The 12,552-nt window shown below is 37.7% G+C and overlaps 2 protein-coding genes across 5 annotated transcripts in view; one reads left to right on the forward strand and one right to left on the reverse strand.

Annotated features, from left to right (window-relative positions):
• The window catches only part of cep85l (centrosomal protein 85, like), a 289,277-nt gene that overhangs the window by 98,031 nt on the left and 178,694 nt on the right, over positions 1 to 12,552 (reverse strand). The gene's annotated exons all lie outside the window — the stretch shown is intronic.
• Positions 1 to 12,552, forward strand: part of pln (phospholamban) — a 32,759-nt gene that overhangs the window by 8,423 nt on the left and 11,784 nt on the right. The window contains exon 2 of one of the 3 annotated variants that reach the window (XM_060850784.1): positions 10,368 to 11,692. The exons of the other annotated variants lie outside the window; for them this stretch is intronic. Coding sequence (XP_060706767.1) covers positions 10,456 to 10,614 — 159 coding nt within the window. The 5' untranslated portion in view covers positions 10,368 to 10,455 and the 3' untranslated portion in view covers positions 10,615 to 11,692. Of the gene's footprint in view, positions 1 to 10,367; positions 11,693 to 12,552 lie in introns of those variants that run through there. 3 annotated transcript variants of the gene reach the window in all.

Below are 12,552 nucleotides of genomic sequence, written 5' to 3' on the forward strand. Positions count from 1 at the left end.
TGGTGGCCTATGGTCAATTGGATATGAATACTGGGAGGGTGGTGAGTCAGGCCCAGGGATACCCTATCAGTTTTGTTATGAAGGAAGACAGGAGGTGAGGCTAGAAGTGCGAGAAATGGGTTGAACGTAGCTGAGGGTCTTATCAATCACAGTAACAGGGGATCCTCAGTTGAGGAAGAGGGTGAACTTTTCAGATGCCCCCTTGTGGAAGCTGGCATCACCAGAACAGATATGAGAGAGATGGAGAAATTGGGAGAATGGAATAGAGGCAAGGTGTGAGGATGAATAGTCCAGGTAACTGTGGGAGTCAGTGATTTATAGTGGATATTACTGGCCATCCTAACACCAGAAACAGAAACAGAGATATCGAAGAAGGGGAGGGAGATTCGAGAGTTGCAGCCTGATCCAGTCCGCCAGCTGGCTATATGACCCCTGATTCCACAGAGTCCTTGCAGCAGCATTAGAGCAATAGCTGCCAATACAGCCTGAGGTGCAGTGGATTGGGGAAGAGTTATGAGGGCTCATAGAGGCTGGCATGTTACGTACCAATGTCTGTGGCTGCTGGGCTGTGGAGTGACCAGTGTCCATGCAGCATGTCCTGAGATGCTGGTGCCTGGACCCTTTGGAACACATGAACTAAAGTTGCCAGGTACCTGCCCTACTTCCATGCTGGGAATTCATTATGTTCGGGGATATGGTAAGATGAGAGCTGAATACTAATCAGGCATATTGTGCCATTAACAAAGCATTTAAAAATCTATAATCCATCATGCCCTAGTGAAAAACTCACCTTGTCACAGATTCTGCCCTTTAGGCTACAATAAATAGAATCTATTTGAATCTGTTTCCAAGAAAAAATATATTGCAGTCTTGGACCTATGTTCTAATTTCTCTTGAGAATTTCAAATCTTTTCTTAATGACAATTTTAGTCATGTCCAAGTTAGAAATTTGACTTTAAAAACATTGAGGTCAGGCAAAGCCATGTGTTTCCTATGTCTATATAAATACTCATTACAATAAGATGCCTGGGTGGAACATAGACTGAAGTTCCGAGGAGTTCTAAATGTTGTTATTTGAGATTAAGTGGTAAGAGACAGAGTTAAGAGTTATTCTGGACATAACATATGCCAATATTATGAACTGCCCACAAAACCTTACATGGGACTCCTATTCAAATTCACCAACACAAAATTTGTTCTCCCTATGTCCAGTGTCTATATATTTATCCCTTGCCTATGATTTTTTTTTACAGGTTATGCTGTGATTTTAATGTATGTCTCGGGATTGGGTGTAAAATGCCATAAAACACAAAAGCTTAATGGTGAACTAAGCACTCACAGCTAATAAAATCTTAAACTGGTTTTATTTTCAATGCTTGAACGAGTGAGCCAAATTTCATACAGTGATCCTTTTTCCACAAGCTATGCATTTAACATACCTTGAATATTTTCAATTTTTTTTTGGAACAACTGTAATGTCATGACAAAAAGTTAAGCATATTTTGCATTTCAGAGATAAACATGAAGTCAAACTAAGGCTGTGTTTAGTCAAAAGCACATATAGCTAGATGAATAAATGAAAGGGAAATTGGACGACACAGATCCCTACCTTGAAGCAAAAGGAAAGTAAACAGACGTGAACAAATTGACAACAAACCGCAAAAACCAGAGAGATTACAAGGTATAAAAATGAATATCACTTTACAATTGCTATCACTTATCTAATACAATAAGGTACCTACAATAATGGTGTGTCAGTGCCTATGACTGAAACGATTGTCAAATTCAAAGCATCAAATCAGGAGCAGGAGCTGGCCACTGGGTCTTTTAAGCCTGCTCAATCATTCACTAAAATGATGACTGATCTGATAATGCCTCATTTGACATGCCAAGTAGCCTAATCCTCCTCCTAATTTGCATAATTGTATCTATCCTGTGATTCCTGAACTATCTCTTTACATATCTATAATCGTATTTCTATTGACCTATTCCTTAAGCAAAATTGCCAGTCCATCTTAACTAGCTCTGTTTTCATGCCATCACTGTTGCTCTTTTACAGGACACACTCTCCCTTTCTACAAATTGAATGTACAATACATTCATGTTATGATTACTGCTACCTTGGGGTGCCTGCCCTCTGAGGTCATTAATTAATCTTATCTTGTCTTACCACACCAGGTCTAACATAACCTGCTCTTTGGTTGGATATTGAATGCATATATTAAATGCTGAGAACACAAAATGACATCAGCTAGCCAATGACAGGATCAGAATGCATCCAGACATGCGCTGTTGATGTCACCATGATCCGCACATACATAGTAATGTATGGACAGACTGACCCACTTTTATTTCACATTAATTCATTTTTAAAAGCAACTACTATTTCCATGCTGTTTCACCCATTTCCTCTCACACTCCCTCCCAGCTCCTCATGCGGATTCAGTTTGGGGTGGAAGAGCAGAAAGTAATGCCAGTTGCTATCGCTTGGTGTTTGTTTTTCCTCCTCATAAAATAATTACATTTATAATCTAATTCACTGCAAAATCCTAGTACATACCTACTACTCTGTTGCTTTTCTACATTTTTTTCGAGAATTAATCTCCAGGATACTATTGAAATAACTTGGCAAAACTCTCCTAGGGACAATAAAAAGTGTCAGCTTCCCATTTCATTTGAAAACTTTTCATTTATTACAATCATTGTCAACTTGCTGGTCACTTCCAAATGACATTGGCTTCCTTTTTACATCATCCAGAAGCTGTACTTAAATTATTCACAACCTTCTAAGAAACTACCCTGAAAATGTTCTATGATATCCTCATTCAGATCACCACATGATTTTTCTGAACAATGCTTCGATTAAAATTTCCCATGATTACTCCCTTTCCTTTCTGGCAAAAGTCCACATTTTCTTCCTTTATACTGTATTCCATTCCATGAGGTGGTTACTATTGGAGGAGAATGTACACCACTCCTACAAGGAATTCCTATCTTTATCATGTCTCATCTCTACTCAAACCATGTTTACATCCTGCAGAGATGTTGCTGCGATGATTATTGGATGTACTTAATTATTTCTCTTTGTGATATCAGCTTATCTATTTTATTTCAAATGCCACATGTATTCAGGTACAGAGCCTTTTGTTTTCTCCTTTTATTGTTTTCATAACCTCGAGCCTTATCTGTTAATTTATTGTCGGATTTGTATTCACTACCAATTTCTGCCATGGTCCTTTTATCATACTCCACGAAAATATTTTTCCCATTACTTTGGCTCTATTGCTTGTTTAACCATACCTTCTCAAATTTGACTCCTTGCTCTCACTAATTAGTTTTAAACTCGCTCAGCTTCCCTAGTTTGCAGTTTAATAGAATACTGGACCCAGCATGGTTCAGATGTAGACTATCCCAACAATACAGCCCACTTTCCCCAGTACTGGTACCAGTTTTAGATTAGATTAGATTAGATTCCCTACAGCGAGGAAACAGGCCCTTTGGCCCAACAAGTCCACACCGACCCTCCAAACAGCGACCCACCAAGACCCATTCCCCTACATTTACCCCTGACTAATGCACCTAACACTACGGGCAATTTAGCATGGCCGATTCACCTAACCTGCACATCTTTGGACTGTGGGAGGAAACCCATACAGACCCAGGGAGAATGTGCAAACTCCACACAGACAGTTGACCGAGGTGGGAATTGAACCCAATTGTTTTATAGAAATGCACATTTCACTGCTCATGATGCATATCAAATCAGAGTTATGAAAAACTAATGGTAGAATGTAAATAAAACATGCCATCAATACTTTAGAACTACCGATGGTTGTGGTTTTGTTCTGGGATAATCATGAAAATATTCAGCACAAGGAAGTTACTAGAACTGTTGAAAGGGAAAGCTCAGTTTAATGAATGAAAGTGAACTTTACTTTCTATTATTCTTGTACTGGATGTCAATGCCCGTCCCTTGTTGTGCTTTTACTGGTTGGCTCTTCCAGACCATTTCAGAGGCAGTTAAGAGTCAAACACATTGCAGTTTGCCTGGAGTCACACGTAGGCTGGACGAGCTAAGGAATGTAGATATAGGAGATAATATAAAAGATATATAAAAGCTATGTACAAGTCAGGTGGGGTTTTTTGAATGCCAATTGCCCGGTCACCATTAGACTAGATTTCAATTCCAGATTATATTAAATTTTTATGTGTCACCATCCCCAAATCATTATCCTGTGGTTCTGGATTAGAAGAACCCCACAATGTTTCAACCCCACAATGTTGAAGTGTCATCAACCTGAAAAAGTAACTCAGTTTCTCTCTTCACAGATGCTGTAAGACCTGTTGAATAACTCTAGTATTTTTGTTTTATTTATGGTATTCATCTTTGTTCTCAACTCCTATTCATTAATCAAAAAATGAGAGTGAAGCCAATATTTCCAAAACGATTTAAGTTAGTGATTTATTTAAATATAGTGCTTAAATTGCCTGTTAAAGATCATTATGGACTGTATATCAATTTAATTTTCACTATAATTAGGACTCCTAAAGCAGTTAAAAAGGCTCAACTTCCAAAAATTGTGTGTACCTTTTACTACTAAAATAAACAGTAGCCACTCGGATATCTGATTTAAAATAGTGATCTGCTTTTTTTGTGGCAGAGACTGGTGATTCACTTCAAAATGAAACCACTCTAAGATAATGCTTCAATAAGATTTTTTTGAATCTGATTTATAATAAGGAATGAAAATATTGGTTGGCAGAACGTCCTGAATAATTTCACTGTTAGATCACATTCTGTGCAGTAATGGAACCTTAGGAAGTAAACAGGCTCCATAAAGGGCGTGTGACAGAATTATCAGCAGCATGATATCTGCATTCCAGTCATTGTGTTACTGTGATTTAGGTCATATGGCACTGAATGTAGCCAGCTGTTAAACATTTGTGACTCTGTACAACCACTTCAAATGCTCTTCTCAAGTCCCATGGTGGTGATAACATGCTGTAAAATAAGCAAATGTAAATTCTTTCAATCTGTTCACATCCAGTTCAACCAAGAAAGACATATCTTGCACAAAGTTAAGGAAAAAGGATTGTACTTCACTCTTGGATTTCTTAGAACACCACTGATAAATGAAAATATTACTGCTAAGAAGTCAAAGACAAAGATTAATGCTGGGTCAGGCCGGTGAAATAAAGTAGAAGACATTACAAAGGCAGGAATGATTGTGGGTGTGAAAGAAGAGGAAACTTGAGCAGCTCAATAAAGACATGACAATAAGAACCTTGAATTTGATGTGGTATTGGATATGAGCAGGTGAGTTTGGAAGTTTAAGCACATGCTTTATAGGAATTGAAGAAAGAGAAGAGCTGCCATGTTAACACTGGAGTTGACAAATGAATAGTTGGAAGTTGGAAGCAGACATTATTTGTGTGGGGAAGGACATATGGTCAGAAACTCGGGCTGGACAAAAGTCAGTCACCAGGGTGGAACTGGTTTGGTTTCCTGGCTAAGACAATGGTCAGGAAGCCAGTGGACTGAGCTGTGAGAGTATTGAAGATAATGTCAGGAACCATAGAACACCTAAATGACAAGGGCAGCTGCTGCTTACAGCACCACTCCTTCCAAGGTCTCCTCCAAAACACACACCATCTTGGCTTGGGAGTATAGCATAGTTCCTGGGTCAAGATCCTGGACCTTCCTTCCCACCAGCTCAGTGGATGGCCCCCAGTGAATGCAGCACTTTCAAAAAAATGCAGCTTAAAAAAAATCACCTTCTCCAGGATAATATAGGAGTCAATGACACCCACACCCCCTAAACAAGTTTTTAAAAACTTAGAAAAAATTGTGAGAAATAGTTATCTCCTGAACCAGTTTGTAGGTACCAAGCAAGGCTTCTCCTGCTTTCTTGAAGCTCCATGAAAAAAAATCGCTCCTTTTACTATAAAGATTACTGTTTTATTTGAAATGCTATCTCAAGGAGAAACGGGTGGCTTGTGGCTCTGTAGTTAGTACTGATGCCTCACAGGGCGAGGGACTGGGCTTGATTTCACCCTCAGGTAACCATCTGTGTAGAGTTTGCATGTTCTCTCCATGTCTGCGTGGCTTTCCTTTGGAGTGCTCCAAGTTTTCTGCCACAGTTCAAAGATGTTCAGGTTAGGTGGATTGGCCATGCCAGTCTCTACGTGGACTAGCTATGGGAAATGTAGGGTTACACGGATAGAGTAGAGAAGTGGGTCTGGGTGGGATGCCCTTCGGAAGGTCGATGTGGACTCGATAGGCTAAATGGCCTGCTTCCACACTGTAGGTTTTTCTCATTTGTAAACTTTACCCGTAAGAAGTAATTTTTGTCTGTCAAATGGATGTGTGTTCCGCTACCACAATAACATTAACTTCAAATTATATTTTCAATGAAAAAGCCAACACTTGGATCTCAATGTAAATTTTCTCACCCGTGCTATTGCTTCACTTTAAATTTTCAATAAATAGTCAAGCTGTTAAAGGACAAAACAAATCTCTGCCTTCGACTACGTAAACAGTCATAGAGTCATAGAGATGTACAACATGGAAACAGACCCTTCGGTCCAACCTGTCCATGCCGACCAGATATCCCAACCCCTACCTGCCAGCACCCGGCCCATACTCCTCCAAACCCTTCCTATTCACATACCCATCTAACTGCTTCTTAAATGTTGCAATTGTACCAGCCTCCACCACTTCCTCTGGCAGCTCATTCCATACACGTACCACCTCCTGCGTGAAAACGTTGCCCCGTAGGTCTCTTTTATATCTTTCCCCTCTCACCCTAAACCTATGCCCTCTAGTTCTGGAGTCCCCAACCCCAGGGAAAAGACTTTGCCTATTTATCCTATCCATGCCCCTCATAATTTTGTAAACCTCTATAAGGTCACCCCTCAGCCTTCGATGCTCCAGGGAAAACAGCCCCAGCCTGTTCAGCCTCTCTCAATAGCTCAAATCCTCCAAATCTTTTCTGAACCCTTTCAAGTTTCACAACATCTTTCCATTTGGAAGGAGACCAGAATTGTAGGCAATATTCCAACAGTGGCCTAACCAATGTCCTATACAGCCACAACATGACCTCCCAACTCCTGTACTCAATACACTGACCAATAAAGGAAAGCACACCAAACGCCTTCTTCACTATTCTACGTACCTGCGACTCCACTTTCAAGGAGCTATGAACCTGCACTTCAAGGTCTCTTTGTTCAGCAACACTCCCTAGGACCTTACCATTAAGTGTATAAGTCCTGCTAAGATTTGTTTTCCCAAAATGCAGCATCTCGCATTTATCTGAATTAAACTCCACCTGCCACTTCTCAGCCCATTGGCCCATCTGGTCCAAATCCTGTTGTAATCTGAGGCAACCCTCTTCGCTGTCCACTACACCTCCAATTTTGGTGTCATCTGCAAACTTACTAACTGTACCTCTTATGTTCGCATCCAAATCATTTATGTAAATGACAAAAAGTAGAGGACCCCCTCTTTTGTCATTTAGCCACATTTAAAAAACTTGTAAACACAATATTAATTGAGCATTAGTTTAATTAACTTGGAAAACAGGATATAGATCAGTCATGTAAGTTAAAGTATATTATTAAAATGGTCCATGATTCATCTTAGAAAATGCAAATCTCCTCCCTATTGATATCAAATATAAAGTACACTCAATGAACAAGGTTTCTATAGCTATTTATATTTTTGTGTATGAAGATATGTTGCACTAATCTTTACTGTGCAATTATGTACACATATAAAAAGCTTGCAAGAAGCTGGGTGAGTTTTTGAAGAAGATACTTTATCTGAGGTCTTTAATAGAAGGGCACAAATGAATCCTCTCTATCTGGCATTTCTTTTAAATGATTATCATCACAAAATTAACTTTCAAGAGCCATTTGTCTAGCTTATCCAGCAATGGGTAAAAGGCTGAGATATGAAATGCAGAGAGTGTGACCTTCACAGTGACCTTTCTTCTTAAAGATCCAAATTGCTTTGTACTGAAACTGCTGTTAGGTTCTCCAATTTAAAGAAAGATTGTCTGAATTTTCTTTATGTTATACATATTTACTTTTAATGAGTGCTTGAATGGCAGCAGAAAAGATCACAGTCTATGTAAGTTAATAAAAATGAATTACCTCTCTATGTAAAGTATAACACATAATTCTATTTAAATCAACCACAGCATTCTCACTAGTAGTGTAATGTAGAATGACAATCAAAGGAGAAACTATTCTATCCTTACTTATCAATAGGTAGTCCAACTCAGGACAGCTGGTCATGGCATAAATGGAACACAATAAATTAGACTATATTTGGTGGGTCACCTTGTATTATTCCTAATTTTCATAGAGTGTACTACTATGTCGTGTAAATGCTTACCACTACTTTTATTTGAGGATAGTTGAATTGTATTATTGGAAAGTAGAGTCCAGGCCAAGATCGGATCAACTATGATCATGAGGAAAGCGCTGTGGCACTGTATTCTCAAATTTCAATACATCATGAAGACCATTCAATGCAAATAGATTGAATGTTCTCGAATTCAATGGTCCATTTAAAAAAAATTGATTTAATTTGAGATACATTAAATAATGTCATTTATCCAGGTGAGGACAATTGTCGGCTTATTTTAAAAATAATATCTGACTTGTCCACCCAAATGTCATACCTATTAATAACTTCTTTCACATAACAGGAAAGTGCCAGATAACTTCTGTCTACAGCTAATCAGTTCACATACATATATCTGTCACATAAGACACCACAAAGTGAATCCAATGTCACAGTGATATGTCCTTTAGAACTGGGCTTCTCAACTGCAGCCTGACAATTTAGCTTATTTGGAAAAACACAGGAAATTATTTTCAAGGCCAAATTACATTTTCATTCATATAGATACAAATTCAATTGATATGAATTTGTCTGACTTTGATAACAGAGACATTAAAAATCAATAAATCCAGACAATAATTATAAATAGATCACTGCCAAGAGTTTTCTCCAATGAATAAAGACAAGCCCTTCAACACAAATCAGAAATAATGTGAAGGTGCCAGTGTTGGACTGAGCTAGTCAGCTACCTGATGGAGGAATAGTACTCCAAAAGCTAGTGCTTCCAAATAAACCTTTTGGACTATAATCTGATGTTGTGTGATTTATTAAACAAATTTTATATTTAACCTGCTTAGTGATATGGTCAATTATGGAGTCCCAGTCTGTGTAGGTTAAGTATTAAGAATAAGTCAACCAAGTTTCTTTGGTCAACAATAAATAAGTTGCTTATTAACAAAAACAAACTTACTCAAAGATGCAGGGCTTGTCAGCTGACCAACAGTGCAAATGGACTGAGTTACCTCTCCCTGCTGGTGGGTGGGTTTAGCTCCATTATCATTTTTTAGATTACTAAAGGAAAGACAGTCCATCAAGCGATCAGTGTGTCCATTCAAAAATATTTGAGTTGACTGATTCTGTTATATTACTGAGAAAGTGAATTCAGAATCTAGAGCAAAGAAAGCCAAGTGTACAGTGATCTAGGAAACAATATTAGTTCCCCAACTCTCACCTCCATAATTGATATAAAGTTCTCATTTAATAGCATAATTTACTTCCATTGGAATGGTTTGTTCTTAAATTGTGCAGCCTACTTTGAGACTGTAAATAATCCTATTTTGCAATCTGATCAAATTTCATTTCAGCACATCTTTAGGAGCTCTCATTGACTCATTTGATCTTTAGTGAATCTTGGACAGGGAATGCCATGAACTGATTCAGCTTGACATAGAAATCACACCATTAACTCGCTCATTATAATTGAAAAACCGTTGGCTTCCAAAATTGCAGAATTCTCAAAATGGAGATGGACTGTTGGAACTGTCTTGTACCACATAGCGTTGAAACATGTTGGTTCACCCAAGTAGTGGAAATTTGCAATTTCCTAAATATGCAAGTTCATACGATAATGAGGATTTGAGCTTCTCCAGCTTGAGGAAGAAAGTATAAGGAAACTTTCTTATGGAAAGGTCAGTTAAATGCTGTTTTTATCACCTTCCCATATAGTGAATACTATGTTCATGAAGAAAACAGCATTTGTGAATACATCAATGCTGCCAGAAATGTTGCAACTAATACCACTACTTCCTGAAAAGAATTGTGTTCACAAAATATTTAAATGGTCACTCAAAAATAGTGGACCAAATGTAAGCATCCTTGAATCTGTTTGTCCAAATTAACACAACAAATTCTCCATTTGTGATTTTGTTCAGTTAATGAAAATGTCTGTAATGTTGAGCACTGCACCTTTTTATCTTGATCGCTCACTTTTGCACATTTCCTTTGCCTGCCTTATTAGATCTCCTAGAGAACAAAAGCATCTTCTGCACTTTCTACAATCTTTCACGCTTGTCTTCACACCTCTTATAATCTCTGCTTGCATCAGCATGGATAAGGTTCAGCAGATAACCCGCTCTGCCATGAGAAGAGCCTCTGCAATTGAAGTGAACCCACAAGCCCGGCGAAATCTCCAGGAACTATTTGTCAATTTTACTTTGATTCTCATATGCCTCCTTCTTATGTACATCATAAAACTGCTGATGTGATTTTTCTACCTACTTTCTGTGGGAAAATGGACTCGTGTTTAATGGACTATTATGACTCTCTATGGAACCTTGACATGATTTTGTGAATGTGTTGTTTTCAGAATACTTAGTCCTATGAAAATAAGCAATTGAAAATGAGATTAAACACAGTCTGGTCTTTCTTTAAACAATAAGATTTTGAACATTGAATATTCTGAGAATAGAGAACACATCAGTTTAGAGCATCTAAACTATACAAGGCATAAGTACATGTTACAGTATTGTTTTTTCTTGACCTGTAGCATAAATTAACTTTACAAAGCTATTACTTTGTATTACCTCCCATTTAAAGTGTACTTTCCATTTCTGACTCAATGAAAAAAAAATCATTATCTACTGCAAATGATGTGTAAGTTGTCACCACAATTCTTGTTGGTAGAAGATGTATGGACGGAAATTAAGATCCAATAAAGAAGACATTCTAAATAGGCTGGAACTACTGTATGTAGACAAACACTGGAGATTATACACTTTACATACCATATTAAAATATGGTTGTAAAACAATTATTTCTGTTTTTATCATGATAGCTTCTCATTCACAATAGTGTACATTTTGAGAAAGTTAAAGATCTGAAAATAGAAACATGTTTATTGATAAGGGAAAAGCATAAATAACCTTTATACACATGTCCAAGTGCATCAGCAAATTATTATTTCATATCTTACGATTCAATTTATTTGATATCCTCTATTAACCTACTACAACGTAGTATACACACGTGCATAGTAAACAATTCTTGTTCATGTGAATATATAAAAAAGTTAAAAAATCATCACAAAATGGATCCAAATGAAGAAGTCCCTTTGTCCCATTTAATATCAGCTTTATAGAGTACCAATCCATGGCAACAAGTTGTTTTCCAAAATAAATCTGGTGTCCTAGTCTCAACCACCCTTGCCTCTGACTCTCCTAACTATTGGTACAAAGGAATAGTTTCTGGCATCTGTCTTAAGCTCATAAAAATAACATATATAACTGTAAATATGTAAGTATAAATATCTGAAGTGCAGTATTATTTCTCCTGCATGTTTTTGAAATGCTGTAATGTGAAAATACGCAATAAAATTCCATGCAGTTTCTTTTTTCTCTTGTGCCTTGGTGCTCACAGTAACCCAACAAAACCTGCTAGAGACAAACGTTGGTTAAAAAACATTCACAGCACTCTGTTCACATGGAAGGAGATAGTCAAAGCCATCACTTTGCTAAACTCTTCCATCTATATTCACTACTCAACCTCTCTACTTTCTGAAATTATCCAAATTCCTTTCTGTGTCTGATAGTTTCCAACATTTATTTGGAATATGTAGGAACATCAGACTGAGGAGCATGAGTAGACCATTCATCCCTTTAAGCTCAGTTGGCCATTCAATAACATTGCAGTCGATCTGATTGTGTCTCAACTACACTTTCCTGTTTGTCAACCCAATAACCCTCAACTGCCTATCTATCTAAAGTCTATCCAACTCAGCCTTGAATAAATTCAATGACCCAGCTTTGACTGCTTTCTGGGGAACAGAATTCCACAGAGTAATAAGCTTTATTAATTTCTGCTCATCTCCTTAAAAGTGAGATCTTTTATTCTTAAACTTTGACTTCGAATTACAGTTTCTCCTATAGGGGAAACACCCTCTCAGAGCCTGTCCTGTCAATTCCCCTCAGGATCTTCTGTCTTAATAAGATCAGCTTTCATTCTTCCAAACTCTAACTCTCACACATACCAGATTAGCTTTAGCCCTTTAGCATACTCTCAAAATCCAAACCTTTCTACCAACTATTTGTTAAATTCTTTCACCAGCATTACCCCCACATTTTATACTTATATTTCTGAAACTCTTCCCCTCACTCAATTTCAAACTGTGTTCTGCAATATTCTTATTTTGCATTAAAAGGAAGTCT

This window comes from Hemiscyllium ocellatum, chromosome 3 (assembly GCF_020745735.1).
Source record: "Hemiscyllium ocellatum isolate sHemOce1 chromosome 3, sHemOce1.pat.X.cur, whole genome shotgun sequence".
Lineage (NCBI taxonomy): Eukaryota > Metazoa > Chordata > Chondrichthyes > Orectolobiformes > Hemiscylliidae > Hemiscyllium > Hemiscyllium ocellatum.